The sequence below is a fragment of the Erythranthe guttata genome, chromosome 10, assembly GCF_056151865.1.
Source record: "Erythranthe guttata isolate IM_541 chromosome 10, IM_541, whole genome shotgun sequence".
Classification (NCBI taxonomy): Eukaryota; Viridiplantae; Streptophyta; class Magnoliopsida; order Lamiales; family Phrymaceae; genus Erythranthe; species Erythranthe guttata.
The window spans coordinates 3,893,338-3,914,307 of record NC_142542.1 but is presented as its reverse complement, the minus strand read 5'-3'; the positions used below and the strand labels follow the sequence as shown (position 1 = coordinate 3,914,307).

Genomic DNA, 20,970 nt, shown 5'->3' with positions numbered 1-20,970 from the left:
GACTTAATAAATGCATGCCGAGTTTTAGTAAATGTCGAATATTTCCTTAATAAAAAGAAAAACTAAAACTTATCGAAAAGAGAGTCAATCACAACCGTAGCTTGGGTAGCAATCGTGAGGATCCTCTTCGCCCTCTCACATGCAATTTTCAATCTACCCAGAGCGTTCGAGTCGCCACTAATATCTTTACCATGCTTCTATTGAACTCGCGAACCAAAAAATCCACAATCTTTTATCGAATTGATCGTCACCAAAGCATCGGTCCCTTATTTGGGATATCACACCCAAATGACCGTCAATAACCGAAGTAGAGGTACGACTCGACGATTTGTTTCATTTTACCTAAAAGTATGGAACAAAATTGCTCGGGAGAAAATTGCCGATCTTCCCCATTGTATTTCAAAATAATCGATGGATTCCCGTTAACTACCAGCAACATCCTTAGATCTGCTCCAAACAGTTCAAAATTATAAATAAAATCACAAAAATTCAAAAATCAGAAAAAAATCAGATTTTTTTTAGAAAACTTTACATACATACTTGTTTTTTTCTTTTTTATTTCTATATGAAGAAGCAATATGTGACCTTCGTTTACTCTTAAATCTTAATTAGGGTTTATCTTCACATGCAAGAAATATGTAATCATGGTTTACTATTAACTTATATATAATTTATAATTAACGGCCTTTTTGGCTAAACTTAATTTAAAAGGCTGATAAACACATACGATGTAATAAGAGTTGATAAACAGTTACATCTTATTTTTAAAATTAATTTTTAAAATATTTGGATAATAAACTTATCTGCTAATTTTACTCATTATAAGATCTTAAATAATAAATTCATAACTTCACCAAACTAGATACCATATAATTAATTGCGAGCGACGAAAAAACGCCAATGGCCTATATAATTGTTAAAGTTAAAGAATAACAAGTTCAATGTGTTGAGGCACTTGTGGTTCGTGTTGTTTCTTTGCCCTCCTCCTCCTCGTAGATTTCTCCCGGTCATCTCTAGGGAAATGTCCACCCGAGGGGTCAACTATTATTTTCTGAAGCACGACGCAGTTCTTCAAAATACCCCCAACTATGTCAACCATGACATTAGTAATGCGGCTATAGTCGCAACTCAACTCAAAGACTTTAAGGTGATGGTGGTGAAACCTTATTGCATCCTCCAATTGTCTATCTTTCTTCGTCGTAGCTGGAAGCCAGTTATACTGCACCCGGGGAGATAAGAATAAGAATAAAAAAAAATCTATTATTGCTACTCGAGGTAAAATAAGGTCTACTTGAGATAGCGCGTGAATAAATCATACAATATATGATCGGAAAACAAAAACACAAGAACTAGTGTTCATTAGATTAGGGAGAATGTTAGTGAGATTGAGAAGACCGTCGTTTATTTATTCATTTAAAAAAAAATAGTACAGAGGGCTCGTTAAAAACTTCGTTGGCCAAAACAAGAAAAATAGTACCCCTTTTACAACAAGTGTATACAAGACGTTGAAATTAAAAAAAAAAAACTTGTTTCAAACATTTGAAGCATTACACTTGAAACTTTAGAAATAGGTGGCGGTGGAATTATTTAAACACACGACCTTTTTATTTGGCCGAATTCTAATGCCATGTCGAACGACTGACTCAACTAAAAGTTTAAGCTGTGTTAGTGAGGTGAATTATTTAATAGTTATATCTCAAAAAAAAAAAAAAAAGAAGAGAAGAGCTACCGTTAAACCAAATTCCTCCAAATGAGGAGATGCCCTTATCAAAGCAGCTATCAGTCTAGTAAGACCTTCGTAACCACGTTTTCTATATTCGACGGACAACTTCTTCAGTTTCGGCATCTCGCCGAAATCGAGCTCACTCGTTTCCTGTGAAATCAACCACAAATAAGGAGAGCAATTAATACATATAAATTATGAGGGAGGGAGGGAGAGAGAGAGAGAGAGAGAGAGAGAGAGAGAGAGAGAGAGAGAGAGAGAGAGAGAGAGAGAGAGAGAGAGAGAGAGAGAGAGAGAGAGAGAGAGAGAGAGAGAGAGAGAGAGAGAGAGAGAGAGAGAGAGAGAGAGAGAGAGAGAGAGAGAGAGAGAGAGAGAGAGAGAGAGAGAGAGAGAGAGAGAGAGAGATAATGTGTTCTCCGTGAATTCTCGTTAGGTATAATGTGTACATGTCCGTCCTTCCATACCGCGGCACAAACGTATCTGCTACCGAAATATATCCCAATTGCTGCCATGATAACAAGAGCGCGAATCTCGGAACGAGAGAGAATCGGAGGAACGAATGAGAGAGAATAGGAGGAGATGAGAGAGAATCGGAGGAACGAATGAGAGAGAATCGGAGGAGAGGAGAGATAATCGGAGGAGAGGTAATCGGAGGAGAGGAGAGAGAATTTCAGTTGCGAATGAGGAATTGGGGGAGGGTTTGGAGGGAGAAATTATTTATATGCGTTTGAAATGCAATTATGTTGGTTTCTGAATAACCGTCTTTATAACAAAACATCTTTTCTCTGGTAAATAACACTTCACCCCCTTTGGTTTGAACATTTTTCACATCACCCCTTGTACTTTTAATATACACAAATGGAAAACATTCTTTCAACTATGGGCGGAAATTGAAATTAGCAATTTTGGGGAAAGAAAACAATTTTATTTTTCCGAAATTGAGAGCCAATTTCAATTTTGTTCCAAAAAAAGCAGAAAATCGGAAAATCGAGAATAGATATTTCAACAATTGAAATGCAAAAAAAATACTACTACATTGGAAATTTTCGGATAAATATACGGTAGTCATGGCTATTTCCTTTGGTAATAAATATATTCCAACAACGATCGATGAATTTGACTGATGAATTCACTTTTTTTTTTTTTCCTGACGATTCTCTGAACGATCGTGTTTGCTTCGAGTATTACTTGAGTTGTTTGGGTTCTTGATTATATTATATATATATGATATATGATATATATATATATATATATATATATATATATATATATATATATATATATATATATATATATATATATATATATATGTGTGTGTGTGTGTGTGTGTGTGTGTGTGTGTGTGTGTGTGTATGTATATGTTATGGTTCATTTGCTTGTACCTGAGTACGTGCATGATGATTTTGTGTTAATGTTCCAACAAGCTAGGTTAATAATATAATGCTTGGATAAATATAATGTAAGAGAGAACCAATCTATGAAAATGCCAAGTGGACTCTTGTATCCTTCTTCTTACTGATTTTCAAGATCACTGGATTTTATTTACCTACGTAGGCGGAGCTAGAATTTTAAGTTCTGGAGGGCCGAATGCGTTAATTTTTTTTATGAATATTTACATAACAAATAGGAATTCGAGAATTGTTTGAGATTTTACGTATAGTGGCAGACTGGCTATATTGCAAGTTATAAATTCCTCATTCCTGTAATATGGAATTGTTTGAGATTTTACGTGTTTATATATTATGTTCTAAAATATAGTAATATACCCATATATTTATGTATATGTGTAAAATGTATTTGTGCCATTTGGTCTAGCCTTCAAATTTGTTTGCCGATAAATATATCAATGGTACGTAGTAGCGGATTTCGTATGCAGTTTTGTCACAGATGACCACATGCATCCGTTTATTTCGCATTTGTTTCGTGTCTTTTTTTCATGCATATGCACGTTAAATGAGGTTGTTGGGAATTCATTACCGACGACCGCTCGGGTTTTTTTATTAATAAATTCGTTACGCTTATTAGTTCAAGATACCGATCGATCTTTTCGTTTAAATGAAATCCATCTTCACCGAATGCTGCAATGCCTTCGTTATTATGTCACTGATCAAAGGTGGCTGTAGCATATAGAATGAATTTGTGATTACACAGTGGTCCTTCTGCGGAAACTACATCAGAAATGATGAGGAATTCGTAGCTGAAATGTCGTAACAATGGTAATGATTTTTTTTTTTATTTTTTTTTAATCAACTTTCATATATTTCATGCTATCCTAGTTCGCATGCGAAATTATATACTAGGATTATTTGATCGGAATTGCTGCATTTAGAAATCAAAGGAAAATGATACTGATTACTCATGATTTATATATGTTTTAGCCGGAATTAGTAGTTTCAGATGGTGTATTCAATCCATGCTTATATTTCTTAATTAAGATCGAATGTCCCGATTTACTTTGCATACCTTCTTTATTTAACATATTTTCTGAATAATCAATCTCGAACGATATTTACCAGTTTTGTGTTATATATATTCGGCAATTGATGTTCGTTTCCATTTTAATTTTAAACTTTATCCACTTGTTAGGCCATGTCTTGTCTTAAGATCGTTTTTATAATACGAACCGACATTCGAAAATTAAAACAGTTGAAATATTAATTAAAATTGTGATATATGTAAACGACTCCTGCGAATATTTAGGAAATCGCAGCTATTGATATCTTTACCACTTTGGAGTCGCCGAGGTACGACTCGGCGATTTATTTCATTTTACCTAAAAGTATGGAACAAAATTGCTCGGGAGAAAATTTCCGATCTTCCCCATTGTATTTCAAAATTATCGATGGATTCCCATTAACTCACAGCAACGTCCTTAGATCTGCTCCAAACAGTTCAAAATCATAAATAAAATCACAAAAAATAAAATCAAAACTTCAAAAATCAGAAAAAAGTCAGATTTTTTTTAGAAAACTTTACATACATGTTTTTTTTTTTCTTTTTTTTTTGTATGAAGAAGCAATATGTAACCTTCGTTTAGTCTTAATTAAATCTTGATAATGGTGTATCTTCATATGCAAGAAATATGTAATCATGGTTTACTATTAACTTTAATATAATTTATAATTGACGGTCTGTTTGGCTAAACTTATTTTAAACAGCTGATAATTTCTTCCGTGAGATAAGATGTTTTAAGAGTTGATAAACAGTTACATCTTAGTTTTAAAATTATTTTTAAAGTGTTTGGATGATAAACTTATATGCTAATTTTACTCAGTATAAGATCTTAAATAATAAATTCATAACTTCACCAAACTAGATAACATATAATTAATTGCGAGCGACGAAAAAAACTTTTCGCCAATGGCCTATATAATTGTTGAAGTTAAAGAATAACAAGTTCAATGTGTTGAGGCACTTGTGGTTCGTGTTGTTTCTTCGCCCTCCTCCTCCTCATAGATTTCTCCCGGTCATCTATAGGGAAATGTCCACCCGAGGGGTCAACAATTATTTTCTCAAGCACGACGCAGTTCTCCAAAATACCCCCAACTATGTCAACCATGACATTACTAATGCGGCTATAGTTGCAACTCAACTCAAAGACTTTAAGGTGATGGTGGTGAAACCTTATTGCATCCTCCAATTGTCTATCTTTCTTCGTCGTAGCTGGAAGCCAATTATACTGCACACGGGGAGATAAGAATAAAAAAAAAAAAATCTATTATTGTTACTCGAGGTAAAATAAGGTCTACTTGAGATAGCGCGTGAATAAATCATACAAGTATATGATCGGAAAACAAAAACACAAGAACTAGTGTTCATTAGATTAGGGAGAATGTTAGTGAGATTGAGACAACCGTCGTTTATTTATTCATTTAAAAAAAATCGTACCGAGGGCTCGTTAAAAACTTCGTTGGCCAAAACAAGAAAAATAGTACCCTTTTACAACAAGTGTATACAAGATGTTGAAATAAGAAAAAAAAAAAAAAAACTTGTTTCAAACATTTGAAGCATTGCACTTGAAACTTTAGAAATAGGTGGCGGTGGAATTATTTAAACACACGACCTTTTTATTTGGCCGAATTCTAATGCCATGTCGAACGACTTACTCAATAAAAGTTTAAGCTGTTAGTGAGGTGAATTATTTAATAGTTATATCTCAAAAAAAAAAAAAAAAAAAAATAGAAGAGAAGAGCTACCGTTAAACCAAATTCCTCCAAATGAGGAGATGCCCTTATCAAAGCAGCTATCAGTCTAGTAAGACCTTCGTAACCACGTTTTCTATATTCGACAGACAACTTCTTCAGTTTCGGCATCACGCCGAAATCGAGCTCACTCGTTTCCTGTGAAATCAACCACAAATTAAGGAGAGCAATTAATAAATATAAGAGAGAGAGAGAGAGAGAGAGAGAGAGAGAGAGAGAGAGAGAGAGAGAGAGAGAGAGAGAGAGAGAGAGAGAGAGAGAGAGAGAGAGAGAGAGAGAGAGAGAGAGAGAGAGAGAGAGAGAGAGAGAGAGAGAGAGAGAGAGAGAGAGAGAGAGAGAGAGAGAGAGAGAGAGAGAGAGAGAGAGAGAGAGAGAGAGAGAGAGAGAGAGAGAGAGAGAGAGAGAGAGAGAGAGAGAGAGAGAGAGAGAGAGAGAGAGAGAGAGAGAGAGAGAGAGAGAGGTAAGTTGCAAAACGTTGAGTTTGTTTTACTAACCGTTGTCTTGTCGAAAAAAGAAATGGAAAGAACTTCCAATTGAAAAAAGCAGCAAGCCAGTGCAGAAATCAATCCTTTGATAGAATGACAAGTTAGAGATAACTCGACCAGCATTGGAACATTCTCAAGCAAAAGTCCCTCCGTGATCGGGACCTTAAGCGAAGTAAGACACGGCGCGCAAACTTTAAGGGATTCGAATTCGAAAGAGTACCGTAAATCCAAGCGTTTTAGTTTGAGGGACGAACCGCAAACTTCAAGATTCGAAAAGTTATGCGAGTAACGGACAAACAATTCTTCGAGGCGAGGGCAGTTTCGTAAAATGAACTCAACCGCTGCATCCCTCACGTGCACGCTTTTCAAAGACAGTGCCTTGAGGGAATTAGAGGTGGCAAAGGAATGGAATCTGGGGAAACAGTAATATCGTTTGGGATTGACGAAACTTTCGTGGTTCAACTCCAAACGCTCGGCTTGTCTGGAAAACGCGAATTCGATCCATCGAGTGATTGCGTCCGTGTGTTTTCTGTCCAGATGGAAATGGATTTTGAATTGTTTTAACGTGGGGGATTTGTGTGATTGGATAACGGAGTTCACCCATTCTACGTATTTGGGCGCCTCGATTTCGATTAACTCATCTGCTGAATGGTGATCCATAATCTTATATACATTGTCCGCATCGAATTTGAGAAACGGGATATATTTCCACAAGTGTTTCCACCGGGATGAAAGAACGCTTGTTCGTGCAGCTTCCTTAAGCGACAGGCGACACAATACATCGACGAGAATATCGTCCGGCAACTTACTTAACCGGTCATCGTCATTGCCTCCTAAGTATCCGGCCTTATCACACTGTCAAAACAAAATAATAAGATAAATACTGTTGGGAAAGGTCGAAACGACGACACATGAGCGCAGCGATAGCAGTTAAATTTATGGTTTACGTATACTTCCTACAATCCTATAATTAAGCTGAAAATAGGAAAAATCAATTTATAATTATAGCTTTAAAACAGCTTTTTTTAAGAGAAGCAATTACAAAAGTCGATTTTTCAAACATCTAAAAAGAGATTATGAGAGAAAAAATTTTCATAATCTAGTTCTAAAATTTTTTGGAAACACCAACTTAATCTTCTAGGGTTTTTTTAACGATAAAATTCAGCAAAATTGGAAAAAGTTTAAATCATTAACCTTTAACAGATAAATTTATAACAAAAAAAAAAAAAGAAAAATAGAAAGGCATAAGGTTTGTTGAGAATGAAAACTCACCATCTCCGGTTTAGAATTCGAATGAGTTCCGACTCGGTTAGCATCCATGAATGAAGATTGGATCTTTGGACAAAAAACAAATATTATATTTCAACAATATATAAGATTGAACGAACCCCGTACTTGAAAAGGCCGGTTAAGGATTTGGGTTTTGGCCCAGCCCACGTTATTATAATCATCCCACTTTAAGCTGACTTGTGAAATTACAATGTTAACCCCACTTGTATCAATATTTGCCCCTCACTAGTAGGGCTTTTTACTGCCATTTCTTTTTACCTACTCCGCGATAATCTGAGAGTCGTAGTAAATGCTATGATTTTTTTTTTTACTAAAGTAGTATTTTTTTTATCCTGACGATTCTTTAAACGATCGTGTTTGCTTCGAGTATTACTTGAGTTGCTTGGGTTGTCGATTATATTATATATATCATAAGTAATGGTTCATTTGGTTGTACATAGTACGTACGTGCATGATTTTGTGTTCTTCCCTGAACATGTTCCAAGCTAGGTTAATAATATAATGCTTGGATAAATATAATGTAAGAGAGAACCAATCTATGAAAATCTTCTTCTTACTGCTAGAATTTTAAGTTCAGGAGGACCGAATGTATTAATTTTTTTTTATGAATATTTACATAACAAATAGGAATTCGGGATTTGTTTGAGATTTTACATATGCTGGCTCTGCCACTGGCTATATTGCAAGTTATAATTCCTCATTCCTATAATATGGAATTGTTTGAGATTTTAGGTGTTTTATATATTATGTTTAAAATATACACATATATTTATGTATACGTATATGTGTAAAATTTATTTGTGGCATCTGGTCTAGCCTTCAAATTCTTGTGTTCATTAGTGCTTTTTTTTTTTTTGGTATTTGTATCTTGGAGATCTGTCATCTTAATTCACACCCTCAATTTATATATGTGTTCTCTCGTATATGTCGGAGAAAAGACCGTATAAAAATCTTTGTTCTTGTCTGATTATTATAATTCATCCATATGCATTATGTACTATGATTGATCTTTAAATCAAATACAAACATATATATTATAGGATAATTATTTTCGGAATGAAGACTTTGGTATTGCCGATAAATATATCAGTGGTAGTAGCGGATTTCGTAAGCAGTTATGTCACAGATGACCGCATGCATCCGTTTATTTCGCATTTGTTTCGTGTCTTTTTTCATGCGTATGCACGTTAAATGAGGTTGTTGGGAGTTTATAATTACCAACGACCGCTCGGTTTTTTTTTTTTTTTTTTTTATAAATTCGTTGCGCTTATTAGTTCAAGATACCGATCGATCTTTTCGTTTAAATGAAATCCATCTTCACCGAATGCTGCAATGCCTTCGTTTTATGTCAATAAAAAGTCGCTATATATAACATAGGATTATTGCGATCGATAAATTTGTGATTACTCAGTGGTCCGTCTGTGGAAACGACATGGATTATACTCTGAGCTGCCTATACAAAAGTCGGAAAATGACGAGGAATTCGTAGCTGAAATGTCGTAACAATGGTAATGATTTTTAACTTTTTTTTTAAATCAACTTTCAGATATATATTTCATTCTATCCTAATTCGCATGCGAAATTGATATATATTGGGATTATTTGATTGGAATTGCCGCGTCTAGATATCAAATGAATATGATGATTACTCGTGATTTATATATGTTTTAGTCGGAATTATTAGTTTCTGATGGTGCATTCAATCCACGCTTAAATTTCTTAATTAAGATCGAATGTCCCGATTTACTTCGTATCTTCTTTATTTAACATATTTTCTGAATAATATCGAACGATAAGTGTTATATTCGTTTCCATTTCTATTTTAAAATTAATATCTACTTGTTAGGCCATGTCTTGTGTCTTAAGATCGTTTTTAGAAGATGATGAACCGACATTCGAAATTAAGAATTTTGTATTAGCACATTTCAAATTGGTTAATAATTTTAAGAAATGATTTTTTTCATAGACTCGTGTCTTGTTCTAATTTTCGTTTCAATGAAACCTACTCGATCATACGAATTAGGTTATTAGAAATAAAATTCCGTATTCTGATTTTTACCTCTATAAATAATACGCATGTTTTTGTTGCTTTCATCAGCATAAAACTATTGTATATTACGAAACTATATTTATTTGTTTTTTTCTCGATTATATTTCGAAACTATTCAATAAATTGACAGTATTTCGCACGACGAAGCGGTGCATATATTTCTCAGTAGATCATCCTAGTATTTGTTTTCGCACCGGCTAAATAAATTTGCTGCGTCATATGTTATAATGGCGTAACCGATACCAGGTTCGATTTAATTCCACTTTTGTTGCTGTGCAATTTAAGGATTATGGGTACGCAATGTTTGGTTCGGAGTTTGGCCGCATGTTCATAACAAATAAAAATCCATAATTAATTAATTTCTTTCGGTAGTTGTTTTTTTTAATTTAATAAAAATACCAGCAGATAAATTTTGATTTAAATTTAAAGTTTTGATGCTGCAGTTTCAACTGTAAAATTTAGTGAATCACTTAAGTTAGTTCCAGGGTGACGATCACAGTGTTTATTATAAAACTACAGCTGTCACAGTAGTTCACATGACTAGTTTTACTCAACATTGATTGATGTAATAAAGTTGGTTTGTTTTGTAGTAAATGTCATCAGTTTCAGTTTTTATTTTTGATTTGTCTAATCAAACTTTTGTTCATTGCTAATAGTCAATGTTTCTACTTCACCGAAAAAAGAAAAAAAATATAAATTTGTTTATGACCAAATTAAATCTTATTAGTTTTAATTCACCCGAGATTATAAAATTATTCCGTTAATTCAAAGTTATTTTTATCGATTCGAACGGCAATTTTGTAAGATTCTAATTTTGTTTCTATGTTTGATATTGAAAATTTAGGAAGAAAGGTATACCAAATGTGTTGAACCAATATAATGAAAATTGACTTTTTTTTTTTTTTTTTTTATGAAAGAACTCGCAGTCAACCATATAGGTGCATTGAGTAAACCTACACTCTCGTATAATAGCTTTTAAGCTATACGAGAAACGTAAATGACACTAGGCTAACTATATGTGACTGATTCGACCTAACGACTGTTGTTAAGGGAATTTGAACTTGGATCATTTGATACAAGTTTTCTTGATCCAACCGCTAGGTCAAACGAGATTGACTTTTGTGATCATTTGTGAAGAAGACCAAAGGACATTCTTGATGTTGTTATGCTTCTTACCAGGTAAACAAACCTCATATGGTTCATGTACAATTGCTACTTTATTGTCAAAAATCTATTTTTACTTAACATTTGAAACATATTTTTCTTAAGCCATTCTCATTGGGTCCCACCGGCTTATTTGATGCTGCATCTAGTGAAATACATATGTATTTTAACTGTTAATCGTACCCATTATATATGTACTCAATGAATAGTCATCTAACCAAATTACTAATTAAAAATCACACAGTGTAGATAATCAGATGTAGCATCTCATAAGCTCGGTCCCACCCTTATTGTATTTTTTCCGGGATTGGATATTTTTCAGTAATATGTAAATACCTATTATAAGATCTATGTTAATTAAACTTAATTTTGGGTTCCACCTATTACCACATTTTTAGGCGAAAAAAATAGTGTTATAATTATTACACACTTTAGGCATCATTTTCTTTTATATCTTAGCCACATATCTAATTACCACCATTTCTTTCACATTTTTGAACTTAGTACTAATCTCCCATTCTCATCCATAAAATTTTCACATTTCTTTCACATGTTAAAAACTTAATAGTATTTCTCCCTTATATTATATACACGGTCGGATCACTTGTCTAGTTGAAAAATCGTTGACCCGATAACCGACTCCTTGAATGCGGCCCGGGTCCGATCCAGTTGAGATCCGACCCGAACCGTAGGTGACTTAATTTGAGCCAAGATATATATATATATATAGAAATTAAATAGAATTGAATGGGAGAACATGGAGTATAGAGGGGATCATTTAGTGACAAAGGAAGTTAAGGCTGATTGCAAAAACAAATATAAATTGTAGAAGATGAAGATTGAAAAATTAAAATAATATAAGGAAAAAATAAGAAATAAAAGGGGTGTGAATTGAATTTGTATTTATCAATATGACGTAATAGCCTCATTATTCTCAACTGTCTCAATTACTCTTGCATTTATTTGGTTTTAATGGTATCTCAATCTAATATAGTCCCCCTTCATTTTTATTTCAATGCTCGAACTACCTCCAACTTCATTCCACCCCCCAAACACCCCCTCCTTGTGAATTTACCTAATTACCCTTCCATAACTAACATCTTTAAGTTGACCTCTCTTAATAACCTCACATGCATAGTTCCTTCGGTGTCATCACCCCATTGATTAATATTTTTTGCTTAATGATAAATACCGACGTTGGAACTACTTGTTAACGCATTTATTTCTTAATGGCGCGCGCCCGTAGAATTAGCTCTTTTTATTTAATTTCTTTTTTATCGACGATAACGATGTCATTAAGAAGATGCCACCCACCCGATAATCGCGTAGTTATGACCGCATTATAAGTCGTTGCAGCCATGGGATAATCGCGTAGTTATGACCGTATAGATTTTGAAACAAAAATATTAGGGTTCTTGAGATTGTTATATGCTTTTTTTTTTCTTACATACATAGTTAAATTTGGAGGCAAAAATAAAATTGACCGTTAATTTGTTGGAGTAGAGTGGAAACTGCAATTTAGCACTTGTGGGTGGGCCCAGAAATCAAAACCTAGCTCTTCCCAGGTACAAATGTTACATCTGTGCCCACCCCCACGTAGTTAAAATATTAAAGGGCAATTTTCTATTTTATTTTATTTTAATTTAAGTTTAAAAAAAAAAGAAAAAAAAGCTAGTATCTTGGATATTTGCTGACGTGTCAAGCTGTGGTTGGAGGAAGAACTTGTGAGTGAATTGTAATGCAGTGAAAAATGCAGACAAGGAAATTACCTAACATTCTGGTAATAAGGAAAGTGTTTTTTTTTTTTTTTTTTTTTTTTAGGGGGCACATGAATGAACATAGTTTTCTGCTAAAAGACGGCACAAATCTACACCCACCAACACCGGCTTCTTTCTATACCAGATCCACTATTCCCACGCGCTTCTTGCTAATTGCAAATTAACCACATACATAAACAAAATTAAGATACTAATTAAATTAATAAAAAAAAAAAAAAACAAGGTAGCAGTACTGTTGGGGCTCCACTCTTTTTTTTTTTTTTTTTTTTTTTTGAATTTTAATTTTTTCAAGATACTAGGGTTTAGAAATGGAGCACCAACAGTGCCAGCTACTTGCAAAATCAAAGACTACTACAAATTACTGTTCTTCTTTTCTGGTGGTGGGGTTCGGTTATTTTTTTTTTCTTCCACTAAATCTTCTTTGTCTTCCTGGCGGCGGCGGCGGTGGCGGGGGCGGGGGCGGGGGCGGAGTTGGGGTGGATGACGTCGAGGAGGACGGTGCTCTTGCATTTGGGGCAGCGTGGGTCGTCCTCCGACAGCATGACGTACATGAGGCAGCGTGGGCAGCCGACCAGCATCATCGACGTTGCCTCCGGACTGGTGGAGTACCGGAGCGACTCGTCTTGCTGGTTCAGCTCCGACGAGACGCACGAGCTCGGCGGCGATGTGGGTGAAGCCGTTGATGACCGGCTTGGTGACTCGGCTCGTGCGTGGTGGTGGTGGTGGCTCAGCCTTGGCGGGGACAAATTCAGCTTCAGGTCGAGCTTCGGTGCTGCGTTCCTTCTGCTCATCTTAATTCTGTGTGAAATTAGCAAGGGAAAAAAAACAGAGTGGATGATTAATTAGAAAACGAGAGAGAGAAATCAAGAATTGTGTGTGTGTGTGTGTGTTTTGTGATCATGGAATGTGGAAGTTTACCTTTTTTGGGTGGATTGAAGGGTGTGTGTTTTTTTTTTATTTTCTTGTAATTGTGGTGGTGGTGGTGGAGGAAGGGTGGTGGTGGGGAGGCGGAGATGCGGCGGAGGAAAGGCCACTAGCTATTGTGGGGTTGTTGAAGTGGCTGAGGAGGTTGTTTTTTGGAGCCCTTGGGCCATGTTATATATAAGAGGAGCGATGAGGAGAGAGAAAGAGAGAGATGGATTTGCTTTAAAGGTTAATTAATTAAATTATGGTGAGAGGTGGGAAGGTGTTGAGAGAGAGAGAGCGAGAGAGAGAGAGAGAGAGAGAGAGAGAGAGAGAGAGTAAATTGAGGGGCAGGAAATGAATTAATTGTTGGAAAAGATCCCAAGATGGTTGCAGAAAAGGGAAATTTGTAGTAAATATTGCAATTACACTAAACTGCAGGAAGGCCGTCATTCATTGCCTATACAGTCGGTGTGTGTGTGTTTGTGTGTGTGTGTGTTTTTTTATTTTTTATTTTTTTTATGTGTGTGTATTTATGTTTTTATGTGAGTATTTGTGTGCGTTTGTTTGTGAATTTGTGTGTTTATGTGTGTATTTGTTATATGTGTGTATTTGTGTGTTATATGTGTGTATTTGTGTTTGGAGAAGAGTAGATAGATAGAGTAAATTACGCCAACCTCCTCAGGTTATGTCAAATTACGAAAAAAATTCTCTTGTTTGGGTAATTACAACCAGTCTCATTAACTATGAATCTTTTTACACGTCCACCTTTATTGTCTCAAATTCAATAGAATCTTCTAAATTTCGTGGAATGTTCTCTAGCTTGTGCTCGTTTTGTGCAAAAATGTAGTTTCTGATGCACTACAATCTGATATTTACAAGAGAGACACATTATATATCAACTTATTTCAAAATGTGGAGCTCGAATGAGGTAAAACAGGTACAAACTGAAGAATATTCCATATAAGGGGCGGATCCAGGGGGTTTTTCTTGGGGGGCTGAATTATCGGGGTGATTTAAGAGAAGATTTTTTTTTCCTTTTTATGGACTAAAGTGTACAAAATTAAAAGTTTGAGGGTGAAAGTGGATGAATTTAACATACATAACAATCAAACATAATTGTTTAAAAAGAAAATTCTTGGGGTAATTCCATGTTCCATTTCATCTAGAAGATTCCACTAAATTTGACACCGCGATGATAGACGTGTAAGAAGATTCATAATTCGGGATGTAGTTGTAATTACCCAAATATATGGGATTTTTTCGAAATTTGATCTTAATTCAGGGACCGAACGTAATTTACCCATAATAGTATGATACATTTATGTACGTAGAGCACAAGAGAGAGCTCAGCAGCTATAAAAGCAAAATTTAATTCCTAAGAAATCCAACTACAACCAGTACTAAATTTGAAGAGAGAGATTAAATTCTTGCGTATGTATATAATTAATTAATAATAATAATTTTAATATTAAATAATAAAAAATAATAAGTATGCATGTTCTTTTCTCGTTCGAATATATATTGAATATTTATTGTTATTAATTTGTTAAAATATTAAAGTTTTGTAGATTGCGTAATATCATTGACCTCCCTTTCAATTCATAAATATTTGGTGAACGCTCGCCGCCGGAGTCATGATGTTAGCCAGCTTCAAATTACTTGTCAATCGGCTCAATTCAATTTAATGGTTTTCAATTTCTCATTTATTGTGTGATTTATTATATTTAAGTTGAATTCTTTTTGAAATGTTTACCCTTCAATATTTAACAAGTCTGGTGGACTTTGGTTGGAAATCGGACGGATTTAATTGGAATGGAACTTTTGAAAAAATTACAATTTTTTTTCACAAGTGAAAAATATATTTTGATTCCGTTCCAAAAGAAAACCAGAAATCGGAATTTAAGAAATTTGAATGTATAAACTCATTCAAAAAAAAAAAAAAAAAAAAGAAAATCGGATAGGAATTGACGGAATTCAAAAAAATCATTTTCTTTACTCAACTAAAATATAGAAATTGCAATGGTGTTGATATTATTATAAGTGTAAATTTCGGAAAAACAATCAAGATTTTAGGGATTATTTTTGAAAATTAAAATCGTAATTTCATATGCACATATTCCGTTCCAATAAAAAAAAAAACCAGAATTGGATTTTTTGTATTGATAATGAAAAATATTGTTCAAAAATAAAAAATAAAATAAAAAATCCGATTAGAATCAACAGAATTTGGAAATTCAATTCCAATTGAAAATTCACCCCTGGGTTGATCAATAGAGCGCAATATTGTTTGATCCCAATTCGAACTCGTCACGCATAATTAACCTAATTTGGTTTATATTACTAGTGTCACTTGCAAATTATTGCACGAGATGCAGATGTATTCAGTGCACTTCCGATGGTTACGAAGTACATCAAAAAGTTATGGGCCTCATGACAACATAATATACAAATAGACAACTCTAACTATTAGACAATCAATTAAATGCGACAATATTGCAAGAATTAAAGGGGTTTGCCTAGTAAGAAAAAAATGAGAACAATAATCAAACACAAAAAAAGAACACTTGATACATTATGTTATTTAGACAAGAAAATGGGTCAAAGGGTAAGATAGTAAATATATTTTATTTTCCCCACTTTATACATTACATATTTTGGTAAACAACCATCATCCAATTTCCAACCCTTCCTTAACTTGTCAACTTTGAATACCTAGAAATTAATGTGTTCTTATCGATTAGGCTGATCCAAAAAATCACAATTTTCTTGTATAAATTAACATTTTTATTTTATCTCTATAATATAGACACAAATAAAATCGTGCAAGTAAATGCCCAAATAGTCATAATGTTGAATAATGGGAAAAAATAAATTAAAAAAAAAAACACCTAGTCCAAGAATTGCAGTACGAGAGCAACCTCAACTTTCCCAGGCCTTCATTAAATGGGACTTGAAATATGATGTCAAATTGTTTGCCTTCTCAACAACCTATTTTTATTTTATTTTTTATGTTTTTGCGAGAGAAAATCGGCGACAACGTCTTTTGTTTTATCTTGATTAGGGGTGTAAATCGGCCGGATTAGATTGGAAGTAGCCCTTACGAAAAATCCTGATTTTTTTTTTCGGACGTGAAAAACTAGCTCAAAAAAGAATCGGAATTTCGGAAAGTGGAACGATAATATTTGTTCCAAAATCGGAATTGCCGGAATTCCACATTTTCCAATTTTTTTTTTGTCTCCTAAAATATGAAATACATAAATAACTATTGGTATTTTAAGTGTGATATTCGGAAATTCGGGATTATTTTCGGACTTAAAATCGGATCGAAAATCAGAATCTCATATATATATTCCAATCCTGATCCAAATAATTTCAGAAAATCGGAACTCAGAATTTCGGAATTTGGATTATTAAGTCAAGTATTGATGATGCATACACGAGATATTAGCTGTTGTGACTTAATTGTTCATTTAATTTCAAACTAAAAAAGAAACAAATCAAAGGAGAAGATTTTTCATTTAATTCTACATTTTTTCAATTTTTTTATGCTTTTCTGACTGAATTATCCTTTTTTTTAACAAATAAATTGATATACATACTGCTATATTCGGCGGTTACATATATCAAATTAAGGGGAACAATTTGGTGCAGGTGACAAAATCATGATATACGATCGACTCCAATTAAAAAAAATCAGCCCATTCAACAAACTATTGGCAACCAAATTATTATTACTTTTTTTCTTTTTCATAAGAGCAACAAAATTAGAATTATTACTATAGCGTATCTCCTCATGAATATGATTAATAAGGTGTATTATTATATCAAAAAGAAAAAAAATGACAATCATGGACGGTGGCAAGCAAATATAGTTTGTTTATTTTAAATAGTTGATAAGCTCGTATATTTGATATTGATAAGATGTTTCAAGGGCGTGAAATATTGTTTGGAGTTAGACCTTTGCTATTTGCAGTTCATACCCCAAATGCACTTCTCTCACTACAAACTCTCTCCCACCCAGTCCTCCTCAAAACCGAAACATTTAAAGAACAAACAAAAAAACCCTCTCCCACCCACACCCCCCTCAAAACCAAAGCATTTAAAAAAAATTCAAAAAACTCGAATTCAAGCAAAAACAAGCCAAATTCATCGAAATTTTGAGGTATTTTCAACTCCTAAACGTTTTTATTGCATTGGGTAGGAAATTTCGATTGAAATTTCATATTTTTCCAAAATTACGCTCGGTGAATGCCCGGTTTGGGCATCCGGATCGCGAATGCGCACCGATTTGGGCGTCCGGCTCCGGTTTGGGCGCCCGATCTAGGCGTTCAGATACAATAGCATTTGGTTTGGACTACAAATAGCAAATTTTCAACTGTAAAAAGTAAGTCCCTTCAGGAGCTAATATATAGTTGTCTTATTTTTAAAATTAATTTTGAAGTGTTGGGATAATAAGAGCTCGTTTGGCTAATTTTATTTAAAACATCTTATAAGCTCCGATCCTACATATGATAAGATGTTTTAGGAGCTGATAAGTTGTTAGATCTTATTTTAAAAATCATTTTTTAAGGTGTTTGGATATGTAGATTATAAGTTACTTTTAGTTTTTATAAGTTGTTTAGGTGTTTGAAAATAAAAGGTATGTTTATCGCTATAATGACAAAAAAATACATGGCGCCATTATAACAGTTAAACTTATTTGACTCAAATATTTTTGTTCCTAAAATATTATTATAATATTTACAAATTAATTTTTCAAATAAAAATAACAATATACAATTAATATATTAATATAAAATAAAGGTTGTAAAAGAAATGTAATTTTTTTTATAAATAAAAGAAATATAATTTATTATTGAGATAATAAGAATATTCGGATTTTTATATGCATATAAAATGTAAATAGAGAAATTTTTTTATTTTTACAATTATTATGAAATTATATTCTAACTAATACTTAATCTTGATTACAAAAATGTTATTATTATTCATGTAATATAATAATGTATTTGAGGGTAAGTTTGTATTTTGAGTATTTTAGTAAATAATCAAATAAGATCGTAAAGAAAAAAATGTGGGGTGGATGTAGGTTTTTAAAAACATCTTATAAGCTCCCTAACAGTTTATTTTTGGAAAAAATAAATTTTTTTCTAATTTTTTTACCAAACACTTTTAAACTGCTTATAAACCCTTAAATATTTTATAAGATGTTTTAGGAGTTTATAAGCTTAGCCAAACAGGCTCTAAAGCTTATAAAATATTTTACTATTTTTAAGATCTTAAATAAAATGGTGGGGTAAATCATGAATATACTTTTTTAAGAAGATCTTATAAGTTCACTAACAACTTATATTCTGAATTTTCTAGATTTTACAAAAATACAATTACTAAACATGTTGAAATAGCTTATAATTTTCTAATCACCTTATAAGTTATTTTTAACAGTTTATAAGCTTAGACAAACAATGTGCTATTTGATTTTTCACGGAGGAGATGCTTTTCATGAGTTGTTCTTTTATATAAGTGATTTTTAAAATCCATACATATGTTTGGCTAAGCTTATAAACTGTCATAATAACATATAAAATGTTTAAGAGTTTATAAGCTCTTTCAAAATGTTTGGTAATATTTTTAGAAAATATCTTAAAAATCCAAAAAATAAGCAGTTAGAGAGCAAATAAGATATTTAAAACAAAATACATATACCCATATTTTTATAAACTGGTTATCCAAACACTTCAAAAATTTATTCTAAAAACAAGAAACAACAAGTTATCAACTCTTAAAACATCTTATAACATGTAAAAGCTATTTCAACTCTTTAATATAAGTTTACCCAAACGAGGCCTAAAATATTTCCATTCAAATACGGATTTATATAATTAAGAGAAGCAACTCATAATAAATATCGATCAAGAGTGCACCAATAATAAGGGATGGTTTGTGATTTGAATAGAAATAATAAGCAACGTGACTTTTAACAACTTGAATTAATTAATTTTCTAAAATGAAGGTGGGACAAATTATTAGTGCAACCAAATTTTCGTTTCATACGCCACCTTTATTGGTTGGTGAAGTCTATTCAAAGAAATCTAACAGTTTTAAAAAATTCTTACCGGACATATAATTAATTGGATTGTCAACCTAGTTATAATTGCATTACTTCAACTCAGTTTAATTAGTTTTTCTTAATCATTTATAAATAGTTTATCTTGTAAAAAATCATTCAAAATAAGTTATTCATCATCAAAAACTAACCTTAAAACTCCAATTCAAACTTATTAATCCCTGACCCTAATATAATAAAACTAAATATTATAATGTACAAACACAAACATTTGATTTTATTAGGTCAAACCCGATTTTGAGGGTGTGTGGCTAACCTTAAAAGTTGTCCAGATGAGCTTATAAGATCTGTAAGAGCTTATAAGCTCTTTCAAAGTGTTTGACAAATTTTTGAATAAGAGCTTAAAAAATCATAAAAATAAGCTGTTGGAAGCAAATAAGTTTAAAAAAATAACTCTACCCACATTTTTATTTAAGATCTTATAATGAGTAAAACAACTTATAGACTCATTATCCAAACACTTCAAAAATTAATTAGGAAAATAAAATGTATCAGCTTATCAACTTTTAAAACAGTTTATTAAACGTACGAACTTATTGACTGTTTAAAATAAGTATAGCCAAACGGACCCTTTATCTAGTTGAATCTGGTTTAATTTTTTTTTTATTATTATTGAATTAAACCATATACAAGTAAGTCATTCTTAATTCACGATGATTAAGGATCACATAAAGTCCAACGACTTTTTATGACAAAAAAAAATATTTAGCAAATTTTAAATAATTTACGCCACCGGCCTTAATTAATGTTTTCAAAATTCAAGCTATAACCATCATAATAAATTAATAATAGACTTTGCTGATTTTACTTACTTGATTTGTCTATTAATCTAGCAAGAAATAATCGTTTCCTATTACATAATGTTTTGCTATATGGATATATAAACAAAAAGAAAACTATTTATTTTGAGAAAATAAAGTAGAATTTTCTCTGCAGTTGTAATAAGTTTGCTTAACTTACATGTAAAGAATAAAAGTGATTAGACAGGTCAGAAATGTAATTTTAATAAGTTATTTAAGAGAGTACTTTGGCTTTAATTAGTTGAAAATTTTGTTTTATATCACCAGCCATTTATGTCAATTGCAGTAGATTAATTTAATTATTAATAAATAAACTATTTTAATTTCAAACGAGCTAGTGATCCAGAAAGTCTTTGACTAAACCTAAAAGAATTAAAATAGAACACAACTTAAAAATATTTTCTTACATTAATATTTATTTTGATTTATTATGTAATAAATGATT

The 20,970-nt window shown here is 32.6% G+C and overlaps 2 protein-coding genes across 3 annotated transcripts; both read right to left on the bottom strand.

Annotated features, from left to right (window-relative positions):
* Nucleotides 1–79: 79 nt before the first annotated feature.
* On the bottom strand, nt 80–7,770 carry LOC105950037 (F-box/LRR-repeat protein At3g26922-like). Of its 2 annotated transcripts, none has more exons than XM_088823822.1 (4): nt 7,683–7,770; nt 6,420–7,265; nt 1,730–1,873; nt 80–1,219 (listed from the first exon to the last, which is right to left on the bottom strand). In XM_088823822.1, the coding sequence occupies exons 1-4, from the start codon at nt 7,728–7,730 to the stop codon at nt 923–925; spliced, it is 1,335 nt and encodes a 444-aa protein (XP_088679948.1). In that variant the 5' UTR covers nt 7,731–7,770; the 3' UTR covers nt 80–922. The 2 variants fall into 2 exon arrangements, with proteins under 2 accessions (XP_088679948.1, XP_012828814.2); XM_012973360.2 differs by lacking the exons at nt 80–1,219; nt 1,730–1,873 and adding exons at nt 5,002–5,402; nt 5,920–6,063.
* Nucleotides 7,771–12,782: 5,012 nt separating this feature from the next.
* LOC148767309 (protein GL2-INTERACTING REPRESSOR 1-like) lies at nt 12,783–13,856 on the bottom strand. The gene has a single exon (XM_088824130.1). The coding sequence runs from the start codon at nt 13,481–13,483 to the stop codon at nt 13,103–13,105; it is 381 nt and encodes a 126-aa protein (XP_088680256.1). The 5' UTR covers nt 13,484–13,856; the 3' UTR covers nt 12,783–13,102.
* Nucleotides 13,857–20,970: the final 7,114 nt, after the last annotated feature.